A 13,419-nucleotide genomic window follows, 5' to 3' on the forward strand; every position below is an offset into this window, starting at 1 on the left:
TTAATATGTTTTAGTGATGGGACTAGAAGCCATCTGTGTGTGCCTTCACTGATGTTTTATTTTCACAATAATGCAATGATAAAATAATCTTGGATGGTTATTATATTTATATAAGATTCTATTTTTGTTTAGTTCAGTTTTTAAGTGCATGACTATGTGATTTAAAAAAAAAAATGTATGTGTTGCAGGAGTCACTCACTTCTACACCGAGGTCTCTCAGTCCTCCAGCTCCACACCCCATTGGCCAGGCACTGTATGTGTGCAGGGCCAACACGGTAGTATCCGGGGTTGCAGGTGAAGATTATTTTGGTGCCATACTCATAGTGCGAGCCATTGACTATCTTCCATTTCCCGTGGTCTAGAGAGAAGGAGCTGAGACTGGGGCACATCATTACTGTGGCAGAAAGGAAAAAAAAAACAGAAGAGGGGATTCAGCTGGGAGTGGACATTGTTATTTTTTGGATAATTCAAATGGAATGACTTCTGTTTCCATTTCTTCTCTTATCCCTCTCACACCCGCGGCTGAGTGAAAACCTGTTAACATGTACAACAGTCTAGAAGAAATACAACAAAATGTAATCAGAACAATAAACTAATCTATGTGTTGAAATGTAAAAAACAAATTTCTGCAACAAGGCTGTTTTTGAATTGGCACCCTGCAAAACTAAATGGGTTGCAAAAAAAGATTGTTTCTTTCTCTGCTGTGAGACATATTTACAGGAGGGAATAACAACTGGTCTCAACTGTAAACAATGCTGTCACTCACTATACTAAGAGTTGCTCTGGCATGTAAAACACTCAACCCAGCCCCGAGCTGGAGTTACTCTCCACTTTCCTTTCACCTATCCATCTTATCATTACTACAAGTTAGTTTCTTTAAAGAAACCACAACTCATGTCTTATGAGACTGCAACTACCATAACAGTATAGTATATGTTAAAACTGTTGTGTTCCAAAACACATTTTACACTAATTCTGTCTCCAAGTCAGTTAAATTATAAAAATCATTTTCTCCACAGCTCTCTCTAATCTTCATCTCTCATGGAACCACTGTGCTCTGGGGTCTTGTGGTTACCCCATCTTTCTACACCATCCTCACCCTCTACTCACCGATACATCGGGGTATCTTATTGTGGTTGCTCCAGGTGCCGTCTGGCTGGCAGACTGTGGTCGTCAGCTCTTTGGAGGAAAGCCGGTAGCCGCTGTTGCAGAAGTAGGTCACCCGTGTGCCGACAGAGTAATCAGCAGCGAGCACACCTCCATTCACTGGCGCGGTGGGCACACCGCATGACACAGCTGCAGACAACAAGACGACGATTGTCGACACACATGTTTATGCGCAAGACAAGACACATCCTATAGGGATTTGCAGAGAAATTCTGGTAAACACAGGCATGATAGGCAGGCACATTCACACAACAGCCACATGTACTGTATGTGTGTATGTGCTCGCCACAGAGAGAAACCCATTTGTGGTGCGCAGGAAATGGATTTTTTCAATTTACCCAAGCAGCTATTTTGTTATTTTTCTTTTGAATAGTCACATTTAGAAAGTAAAAACCGAAAAAGGAAATAATCACATTGTGTTGACGTTGAACAGCCTTGTAGAATTCCAACAACAGACTCTTACATAAATATAGAAATATTTCACAGCAGATTTGATATCAGTGATAATAATTAATCAATTTTATTTGGTTGACCCACTTCAAGACTCCTGATACTGTGCACAATGCTGCCTGGTGCCCTTGAGCCTTCTTTAATAGAATAAGTGGCGATTAAAGGGTCACTGCTGAAAACGTTTCCAAAATGCTGATATATTAAACCTACTTAAACAGTCATCATCGACAAGGAAAACAAGGTGCTCACACCCATTAGCATGTCTAATAGTGATGTGGGAATGTGGATTCACATCAACTTTAACTAAGTAATTTGTTTAAATTGAACTATATTAGAGACCACTGAATCAATAACTCTGCTCTTAAACTCTCCCCAGTTAAAGGAATCCATTAAAATGTAGGACTGGCCCAGTAGAGATAGTCTAACACACAGAAAGGTAAGTTATTAAAATTTAAGCCCTCCATTAATTTTATAAAGGAAGATTTACAATAGGCTATTAGACCAATTCAAAGACAATTATAGGATTAGTTAAGATGTCATTAATGGGTCATTTGAAAACACACTAATGACTTACATTTAATGAAGACCCACTCATTAAAGTAACTACCTATAAAGTGACTGTTTAAACAGTAACACCTTCCATGTAGCACTGTGTCCTTGTCCTTATATCTCTTAAATCTTGTGTTACTGCAGCCCCAGTGTTTCAACCCAGCAGAAAGCTAAAGCTAGCAGGTTTCAAGGTGTTTATTGTGAGAGCCAAGTCAGAGGGAGTGAACAGATTGGGGAAACCAATATCTGCAGGGTCCCACTAAACACAAACATTTATGCAAATACACACATCGTAAAGTGGAGCAGTTGCACATGGAGAAACATCGAAGGTGCGTTCAATGTTCATTTGTGAGAACTTTTGGTAACGAATGGTAATTACAAGCACCCAAAGCCTTTCTAGACTGCAGATGAAAAGTTTCAAGTTAAAAAAAAGAGTGAACTCTTTTAAAATGATCAAAGCTGAGAAGGTCAGTGGGCCTGAACCATTATTTAAGAGTCCCGCTCTGTCTCTCAAATCCATGAGCAACAGTGATGGATTAATGTACTGCTCATTCTCAACCTATCAAACAATATGGATTGGAAAGAGTGAAAGATTGAACAGGCTGCAATGCAATCTCAATCATCCTGCAGATAGCAGATGGACAGCATCTGTCTGAATACATTGGATCATTTGCAGCCATGGTTGGGTTTATGTGCTCCAGAAAAGCTGTGTGCAATTACCAAACTGACGGAATCAATCACAGGTGTGAAGTGTTTTTAAATCATTTTAAAGTACATGACATATATATTGTGATTTCACGGCAGCATGGTAAGATGCAATTGAGCACGCCATCTGTTGCTGTTTGGTGCTGCGTGGCTGTGTGTGTGTGTGTGTGTGTGTGTGTGTGTGTGAGCCATCACGGGCACCAGAATGCACACATTTCACGTGTGCGCATCAAAGAACCCAATTAGTTGAGTGAGACCCAACAGCGGCAGACACTGCATGCTAATGGCAAGTTAACCAAAGTAATTTGAAGAAGTGGAAATTGACAGAAGAAGGAGGGATTGATTTCTGTTTCCTTTCCACCTGACAGGGCACTGGCTCTCAATCAGGCTGGATTCAGTTCAGCTCCTAACAACACAGGAATGTTTGGGACGAGACACTCGGATGCCTTAAGCGCTTGCCTGTCTGCCTGCTGAGTGTAAGGGTACAGAGGCAGTGACCAGAAGAACAGGGTAAGAGGCTGGCTGAAGTTGGAAATAAAAGGCTGCCACAGCAGATGAGCTCACCTTGACATGCAGGGACTGGCGCGTCCCAGGCGTAGAAGCCATAGACGCTCTTCTTGCACACAGCTGTGCCCTTTCCAATCAGCTTGTACCCCCTGTCGCAAGCCCAGCGCACCATGCTGTTAAGATGACCTCCGGTCTGGCTCACTACAAAGCCATGCTGTGGGGAGTCAGGGGTACTGCAGTACAGGGCTACAAGAGATGGACGAATTAACGAACAGGGGAGAGGATGGGAGAGTGGCACGGCGGAGGAGAGGAGAGAGAAACATGAGAGAAGGTGAGAATGAAGCCATGGAAGGAGGATAGAAGATATTTATAGGAAAAAGAGACAAAGAGAAAAGAGAAGAGAGGTCCTCTCGAATAAGATTCAGGTGAACATGTAGTCACAGTAAGCCTCCATGTTGAATGAGGGAAGATAATGAGGGAAACGCCTGAGGAGTGTCACAAATATTTTACACATTCACTTAGTGATACTGGTGCAAAGGTTTCTAAGGATGATAGTATCAGTCATGCTGAGGCCAGCATCCTCTCTCACAAACCATCTTTGACAAGTACTGACAGCGGTGTGTAGAGAGCACTGAGACTAACATACAAGTTTAATTTAGGAGTCTCATCAAGTTAATCTTTTACTGTGTTTTCAACCAACCACATTTATCATTTTAACCTGCAATAACTTTGCTCCATACCAGGTAAAACTTAGTAAACCTGTAACCCCCGCCCGATGCCATCATCCATCACACTATTTCCCCGTACACGTGGCCATATGTCTAGTTCTGTAGATGTCCCCCAACCCCAAGTGCTGCATCTTCCTGCTACTTGTTCCATAGCGTTCTCGTCCCTCATCTTACAGTCTGTCAAACACAAAAAAGGTCATTCTGATTTCTAAAGCTTGAGCAGCAAATAGCCAATGGGACTGAGGATCCAGGAAAACACAGTGCGCTTCAGAAATGCTGTCAAACATTCTTCCAAATCAGCATGTCTGCGAGGCAGCGTGGATTTAAGATGAAAAGATGCACACTGGAGTTTAAGTCAGTTCCTGTTCAAGTCAATCAAGTCAACGAGGAGACCTCTACAAAATTCATTGTGCCGACATGCTCTCACTCCAACATACCCGTGTGTATTAGATATAACGGAGAGTCACAACATGAAATATGAATGCCTTTTGTGCCTTTTTCATTATTATTGATGTATTGCAAATGGAAGACGATCCCCTGTGCTACTCTTGCTTAGCACCACTTGCTTTATTAAACAGCCAATTAAGAATTTAAAACCTTTGAAATTAAGCAGCACAAAAGAGCAACCAAGCTTTTTAGTGACCTTCTTCCTTCATGGTTTTTGTGTGTGAAAACATCTTTTGTGAGCCTTTATCATTTCTGTGGACATACTGTAGTTGCTGTTCTCATCTTTTGGCTGAAACTGGATGAGGGGTCGAAACTGTGGATCGCCATCTGCCTATTTTAATTTTGCAGACATTTTTAAAGCTGGATGCTGTTCCTGACACAACCTGTGTTTGGGGGAACCAGGAATCAAACCGTCAACCCAGCCATGCCCCTCCCCCACCTGTGGAGTATTTCTGTAAATTCACTGAAATTAAAAACTCAATACATATCCAGAAATAATCACAGCACACTGTGATAAAAACCACAGGTCATGTTCTGGGCACAGAAATATTCAATAGTTGCAGCAGAGATGATATAATATTTGCCCCCATGCAGGGTTACCACTTATTCAATTGAAGTGTGTATACAGAGCAAGAAATGTAACTGACCGAATTGTGAACCCATGACTTTTATCACTTTTATGCAATTTGAAGAAAAATATATTCAAATAGCACTAATAGAAAGAGAATATGATTATAAGCTGGATACATACTTTGATACTCACCCACGTATCTGATGTGGAAGCCGCGTCGATTGGTGCCATGGTCAGAGGACCAGCGCAGAAGGAGCTGGTGGCCTGAGGTGGTCAGGCTGAAGGGTGTTTCAACGTCACCACTCAGTGAGGCCAGGTTTTGGCTGTAGATGTTGGGACCTGAACCCAGAGGTTCACACGTACACAGGCATAATGTAAAGAAAATGGACAGGCATCGTGAATGGTTTCACAACAAATAATTACATTTATGCAAGTGAGAAGACCACATCAAATGTGACAGATATTTCTAAAAGGCATCTAATAATGGTATCAAATACAAACCACAGGTACTTTTACTGAACACATTAGTTGAACCAAATATTCTAGGTCTAAGATAAAACATTCAGAACATGAAAAACACTGACATATCTGTACAAATATATACAAATCTCTATTTTGAACACATCTAGTAAACCGTTCAATTAATCATCGTCACACTTTGCATGTGTATTATTAATGGTCAGAGAAGTACAGTGCCGAGTTTGTTGCGATCTGGACACATGATAAAATATTTATTAAATGTAAATAAACATGTGTGACCTGTGACATGTGACCAATACAAATACTGACCAGGTAGGTTGAACACAAGGTTTTCTAAATTCTAATTTCTAGGACTCACTAATGACAATAAATAATTCTGAAGTAGCTCCGGAGCCTTAACCCTGGCCAAGCAAAGAGCCAATTCTAAACAGGCAGGTTGAGAACAGACACTGCACTAGTGTTTTGGACCGAAAATCAAAGATTTCACTTGGTTTTCATCTTGCTGACTACTTCTTGTTCAATAAGACTCAAATCCTCAGCAGAACTCACCATCAAATATTTCCAAGATGTCGAACTCCTTCTCTGTCTGGAAGAGTTCAAAGTGCAGAGTGATGTTGTAACCCTTCTCCACGTTAATCAGCCAGGAGCACATCTGGAGATTGGGGTAGTTGTCAGGGTAGCCTGGACTCAGGATCACGCCGGTGGAGTCAAATCGCACTTCGTGAGCTGGACATTGTACTGGAAGAAGAGGGGGGAAAAAAGAGCGAGGTCGGGTTAGAAGAAAACAAAGTGACAGAGGAGGAATTTCAGAAAAAGCAAGAAAAGAGGAAGGGACAGAGGCTGGAAGAGTATTCAGGTTAAGGAGGGAGGGTAAAGTCGAGCAGAAGCAGAGAAGGCAACATGAGAGGAGGAAATAAGCAATGCTCTACTGTGACAGCAGAAATTACAGTGAAAAAAGAACTAGTCTTGAAACAATTAAATTTCAGCCAGATTGATATTGCACCTGAAGGCTTAACTGGTGAAACTGCTGTTGTCACCAAGCTTCCCCGATATCAATCTATCAAAGATAATATTCAGTGGGTGAGAGAGTGAATTTCTATACAGAAATATTGTGTGTGCATGTGTGTGTGTAAGTTCTTGTGTATCAGCTCTAAGCACTCCCTTCATTTCCTGTAAGCAGGCATGTCTTAAATAATGACAGTCCTGTTTTATTTCTTTTCCTTTGTGCTGGTAACAGACGTTTCTCTTCTGGGCCACTAGTGAAGAAACATGACGCATATAAAAGGTTAACGCGAACAACTGTTCCAGATAAAAAGGTCACTGGAAACAATCGGACGTATATCACGAAAAAAGGCCAGGAGGAAAGAATTGTAACACATAGCAGCATGAATATTTCATCTGGCAAGTCACTGCAAAAGTTTCAACTGGCTGAACCAGAACAGCCTCTGGCTCAAAGATAACAGACAGATATGATCTTCAGAATGTCAAAGTCTGTGATTTTCGAAATAACAATGTAGTTCTTAAACCACACAATACACGAAAAGCTCTCCGTGTGGACAGAGCTCCAGAAAAATATCTTTACATTATCTACAAATATTAATATGTAAATAATAAAAAATAAAAAAAACTAGTAGGATTTGAACACAGCAGAATCCATATTTATAGAAGCACTGTACTGCATTCATTGGTGTGGCAACAAATTTAAATTCAGATCTATTAAAATAAATGAAGAGACGAGATATGAAATAGTATTTACTTGATTTCCTAACAGTTTGAGATAAATGAGCAATATTCTCCTGTATGTATATTTTTCTTGTAAGGTTGTGTAAGATTTTCAGATGTTTTTGCATTATCTGAAAAATCACAGTGCATTCTTATTGTTTCTGTTGTCCCCTGCAATTAACATATATACCAAAATGCTACTCGTAAGTAACTGTAAAACTGCAAACTATGAGCTTGTGCTTTTCACATTGTGAAGGCTAATGTCACATAGGGTCACCATGCACTGTGGAACTGTGCACTGCTTTCTGAAGCCCACACACTCCTAAAGAGAAAATAAAAGGTGTCTGAGTGTTTCTATGCAGTTCAGTTACTTGAATTTGCATTTCATATGAAAAACAGAGTCTGTGCCACACAATTTTTATGACTCATTGGCAATATGATGGAGATCAAAATGGGGCTTCAGTTGCTGCATTTGCAGGAGTTCACATGGCTGCTTCCTCAGTTCTGACACCAGGAGGAGCATCTGCTTTACTGGCATCAGTGGGAATATTTGTTGAACACAGAACTTCTGCTTAATTTATAAATAACTGCTATTAGCAATTACTGATTTCACTCCTGCACCGACCCCAAATCCCTTGAAACACTGTACACATCCACATTCCTTACAGGAGATCATGATATAATGGGCTTTTAAGATTCTATACATTATATTACAATCTTTTGATATATACATATATAGATATTACAAAGATGTCACATGCTGTACATAGAAGGATCTATTTGGGTGACTTTGTTATTGAAATAAATAAGCCCCCGGTACTTGTTTAATAAGCTAACGTTGCCAGGCAACAAACCTTTTCCAATGAGCAGAGTTGTGGCTCAAACTGCTTTGCCTCAGACTTTGGTGCAGCGTTTGAAAAAAATAAATTATGAGAGGCTTAAAACTGTTTCAGACACATCGATACTGCTACTTTGTGGGATGAGTTTTTAGAGAAACCTTGATAAGGAGAGAATGCTACCCCGAGAGCAGACCGAAGCTTACAATGTGTTTATATGATAGCTAGACTACAAATCTAGACCTCTGTACCTTAGTACCTTAGTGTATTTCTAATTTCATTTTATCTTGTAAAGAGAGGACACGTCGTATCTCAAGGGAATAAGCATTAAACTGTGAATTAGTATATTGACCAACCATCCTTAGCCACTGAATTACATCCAGGTAAATACTCAATGCTGATATCATCTGCTGCGCCTTATATATAGTACTGACTGTGATAAAACTGAATATATTAAAACATGATTTGCTTCAATGTAAAATGTATTTGTGTTTGTTAAAACTGACACGTCTTGGTATTACCTTGTATAAACCACCATTTCTTTTTTTTTCTGTTTTGCCCTGTCATTGGCTACAAAGACAAATATGGTGAATTTATTTTATTGTTCGTGTTTCTATCCTTGATCAAAGCTTTTGGGTAACCTTCCTCGTAGGCTTTCAGCGAGTCAGAGCCTGGGGAAATATCTTACAAACCAGGGGCATTTAGGGGTGAAATTGCATAGCCATGCAAGGACATTTCAGTGTTATCTTGTAAGCCTAAAATGACAATTAACAGAAGGGTTGACAGCAAACAAAAGCAGAATCAGGGAACACAGGAGAATTCCTTTTCCTGCCCTGTCGGCAAGCTGCCAACAGGAAATGGCCCCATTACAGGCTTATTGTAGCAGTCTCTGCGATGTGAATAGCAGGTCAACTCAAATTAAGTTCAACTCTACATGTCCCAAGGAGAGCAATTAGTTTCTTGCTACAGGTGGCACAAGGACATAACATACCCAATATTAGAAAATGCAATGAGTTCTTCACTACAATAATGAGGTGATCCATGGAAATGTCAGACAACGAATTACTAATCCACGTGTCCCAAAATAGTCCAGACTATTCCTCAAGGCAGGTTTAATGGAGCAGTTCGATCAGGGGAAATATGAGGGCTCATCATCTGCCCATTTTGATTAACACTTTAACCCATTAAGACCGGGTGCAACTATTGTGTGGTTCACAGGTTTTCCCTTTGGAGATGAGATGTGCGTGAGATTGTGATTTACTTATATACTGGCAAAAAAAGAAACATGCATTATGGGAAATGTAAGTTATTTGTTGGCGCTCTTAGCCCGTTGAAAAGTTTTCAAAGTAGCGTTTCAGACAATCACAGATGATCTAAATGAGGGGAAAATATTTCAGCAGCTTACAGAAGTGTTTCCTCAACGCTCTTCAGAAAAGAAGTATGTTTTTGTTTGGGTTACGCACATAGTATTACATACAATACTCGTTGAAATCGATGAGCAAAACTCATTATGTTTTCGAACATTTCACATCAATGAAGCATGACTTCATGTAGAGCACCCCAAGCTTTACTAGTAACACAATTGATGTAACGCAACACAACTTACTGTGATACAACAGACTTTTCGATGTCCAACTTCAAAAATGTTTCAAATATCACAAATGCTGATTTATGACATCTAGCCTTCTTCGATGAAATCAAATGAAAAACAATGTTGTCTAGTCCCACCTGGATTATTCACCCATCGTGATTTGGAAGGTTAATTTAGCCATTTATATTGAAGCTTATGAAATAATTTCAATAACAGTACGAGGGTTTTCACTCAGAGCAGCTGGTTGGTGTTGGCAGAGCTTTGTGTAGTCAGTAACACATGAGCAGGTGAGAGCTGGCAAACCCTACATAACAAGAGAGGTTGAAATGTCTTCCACTATTCTCAAGTGACTGACTGACTGACTGACTGACTGCCCTCGCTTGGCACAAAAGGAACATATCACATTATTCCAAACTGCTCCTGCTTGTTGCTGATCTGCTAATTGGTCACTTTAAAAAGAGCAATGGAATTGAACATTGGAAAGCATTTTACTACAAATCCATTCATTCAGAATAATGTGATTTGTATGCCAGAACATTATAATGCAGGATGCGATGAAGCTCCATTGTCTTCTATCTCTCTCCCTCTCTTTGTAATGTCAAGCAAAAATAATGTCAAGCAAAAAAACAATGTAGCAAGATTTCAGATCCCTTTTGTATTTATACATTTTTAATTTAGAAAAATGTTAGGTAGGACCTTTGCAGCAGAGGGGAAGGTAAGCCTTGTTTTCAGGACACCGACATCAATGCACATTTTATCAAACTGCCATCCTTTAGCCCTGTTTGACCTTTGTGCATACGCTAACAGAGACATTCACTAGCAGTCCAGCTTGTGGCCTTCATAAATACAGTACAAAAATATGAACGGCTTCCAGAATCCTGGATCACTGATGAGGTCACTTGACTTAATCTTTTACCGTTACTAAGGCCCAATCCCATTTCAACACTTGTCCCTTCCCCTTAGCCCTTCTCCTCTGTTTTGTGCATTCTCGTATAGGGGTTGTGTGTGCAGATACTTGTTGGGATGAAGGGGGAGGGCCAAGAGTTAGGGCTGTACAGCCCTCGAAATAGAGATTTTTCAGATCCACACTTCAAACCGAGGGCTATGAGAATTTCCCAGAATGCCTCACAAATCACTAGCAAGATGGGAGAGAGACCCACAAATGTAGTATTTTCTCAATAAGATAGGATAATGATTTTAATATTTCAGTTCAATGTATCATGGTACATTTTTTCACAACAACCTTAAAAAAATGGTTATGCTAGCGATTTCTTTTTGCATGATAATCCCATATTTTTACAATAACTCATGTTGCATCCCTGCTCTTTGAAGATACATGAAGCATTTGATTTAAGCAGCGTATAGCAGTGATGTTACTGAACTTAACTGCTCCTCTAATAACAATGCAGGGTTTTCAACAGACCACTGCTAGCAAGCTGTGTGCTTTTGATGTATATGTGAAAGAATGCTGAGCATCCCAGCTTTTCAATTTCCATTGGATAAAAGTAAAATGTCATTGTGCTTTACAATTATTGTCATAGTACGGAGGGAAAGCAGGAAAACACTTCAACTCTGACAACAAACCTCAAGAGCAAGATAACCCTCGAAAACAAGGGGTAGGGGTAGAGGTAGGGAGAAGGGGAGAAATGGGATTGGGCCTAAGTGTTGCTTTGCTTGGGACACTTTTCAAATACTAACATGAAATTACCTAGTTTGGAAATTGTAAAAGCAAAACAATGTCAGCTGCAGAATCGCTCTAGGGGGAGAAACAAGTTATCAAGTCACATCAAATAATAAGAGGCAGGGAAGAGCAAATACTTTCCAAATCACTAGTCCTATTCTAAGAGGCTTTTTGAACACAGGCTATGGGTTTGTTGAGTATCTGTCATTCCTTGATCACAAGTCCAATACGATTTCTCATAGTTTCAAGAAACACAAAGACAGAAATGCTCATCAGCTCAAGACTTGCAGAGAAAGGACTTCAGGGCTCATCAAAAGATGTCTAACCATAGGGAATAGGGGTTTTCAGAGAGCTCTGTTGTCTGCAGCGAAGATGTATTGGCACGACAGGCTGGCGGATGGCATTTGTTTTTTTTGGTCTAAACAAAGTCTCTGATGCAGACAACACAGACATTTCTTTCCCTTTGTTTCTTGTTTGAAAAATCATCTTCTGTAAAAACATGGGAGGGAGACTTTTTATATCAATCAAACCCATGGGGCCATTTGAGCTGGATTAAGGGGTAAAAAATAAGCTCTCTCTTTCTACAGAGAAAGAAACAAATCAGCTATGGTTGCCCACCCTTGATATACTACAAAAAGACACATGTCTATGAAACCTGCTGATGTGTAATTTGTTTCCCACTGATCCTTCACAGTCCAGTGTTGATTCTAAGGGAGCACAGGTCTATGATCTTAGGTCAGTAGCATTCTGACTCTGTGAGGGTTGATTAATTAGAGAGGAGATGCTGTTTGTCACCAGGAACCTGCTAGAAGGGGCCCTGCTGGCAGTCCGTTAAGTGATGCATCAACAGTAGGTGTTGCTGACTGCAAGCAACCTTGGCAGAGTAGCATAAAGTGCACACACACACAGACACACATAACGGAACATCAATACAAAAACAAATGTATGTGTTGAGTGTATGTGCAGAAATCAACCTTTAAACACAACACACACAGAACAATATTAAGACAAGTAAACACAGTAAGAGTTATAAAACCACACAAATTCATGACATATTAATAGACTCATAAACCCACGCTGAATTAAACCAACCTTGACAGACTGGTGGGGGTCCATCCATCTGTAGCCTCTCTCCAAGACGACAGGTCAGAATCTCACTGCCCACCAAGGTGAAGCCTGGCAAGCACGAGTACCGAATAATGTCCCCTGCGAGGTCATTTTCACCCGCAGTCATACAAACCCACACAGATAGACAGACAGACAGACAGACAGACAGACAGACAGACACACAGACACACCCACACACACACACACACACACACACACACACAAAACACACATCCCCACAAAACCATGTCAGTAAAAAGTTTCCTCAGTACCAGCACTTGAAACAGCAATCGACAACACATTTCCTAATGAAGAGTGACATGCCCTAGCTGTACTGGAGGCACTTCATTACATTACAGAGCGGCAAACTTGAAAGCACACACACACGCACACACATTTGAAATCAAAATTACACTCAATTTCAAAGACTGAAAATAAGGCAGCCAGTAGCCACATGGGTTCCACTTCAGTTTGCTAATCACTTCTGAACACTGAAAATACAAACAGCTTATATGGAGAGTTAATTAGCCCTGCCCTCAAACTAATACTTTATTGTACGAAGCACAAACACATGGCAAACACTCAATAGGAAGGAAAGAAATACAGGATGGAATAGCAAAGAGCAAAAAAGAAAGAGACAAAGAGCACAATGCAGGAGGATTGAGATATCAAAATTTATAAGTAAACCCATGAGAATGGATTGATGGGTTAATACATTCACAAAGGCAAATAAAAATGGTTTCAATAAACAAAAAATAAAATCAAGTGAGTAATTAATTATAGTTCAAAATCATTTTTTCGATATGTCTAGTCTTATTTTTCCACTCTGTCCAGGGCTTTCCATGCCAATTACATTGTGTCTGGTGCAAATTTATTGT

The 13,419-nt window shown here is 40.2% G+C and overlaps 1 protein-coding gene across 5 annotated transcripts in view; it reads right to left on the reverse strand.

Annotated features, from left to right (window-relative positions):
• The window catches only part of LOC109632040 (CUB and sushi domain-containing protein 3-like), a 205,402-nt gene that overhangs the window by 55,011 nt on the left and 136,972 nt on the right, over positions 1-13,419 (reverse strand). For 3 of the 5 annotated variants that reach the window (XM_069537721.1, XM_069537718.1, XM_069537717.1), the window contains 6 exons: positions 12,527-12,640; positions 6,154-6,342; positions 5,305-5,463; positions 3,436-3,624; positions 1,111-1,296; positions 200-394 (listed from right to left, as the gene is read on the reverse strand). In XM_069537721.1, coding sequence (XP_069393822.1) covers positions 200-394; positions 1,111-1,296; positions 3,436-3,624; positions 5,305-5,463; positions 6,154-6,342; positions 12,527-12,640 — 1,032 coding nt within the window. The remainder of the gene's footprint in view (positions 1-199; positions 395-1,110; positions 1,297-3,435; positions 3,625-5,304; positions 5,464-6,153; positions 6,343-12,526; positions 12,641-13,419) is intronic. The other 2 variants (XM_069537722.1, XM_069537719.1) reach the window with 1 other exon arrangement.

The sequence above is a fragment of the Paralichthys olivaceus genome, chromosome 13 (genome assembly GCF_024713975.1).
Source record: "Paralichthys olivaceus isolate ysfri-2021 chromosome 13, ASM2471397v2, whole genome shotgun sequence".
In the NCBI taxonomy this organism is placed as follows: Eukaryota; Metazoa; Chordata; class Actinopteri; order Pleuronectiformes; family Paralichthyidae; genus Paralichthys; species Paralichthys olivaceus.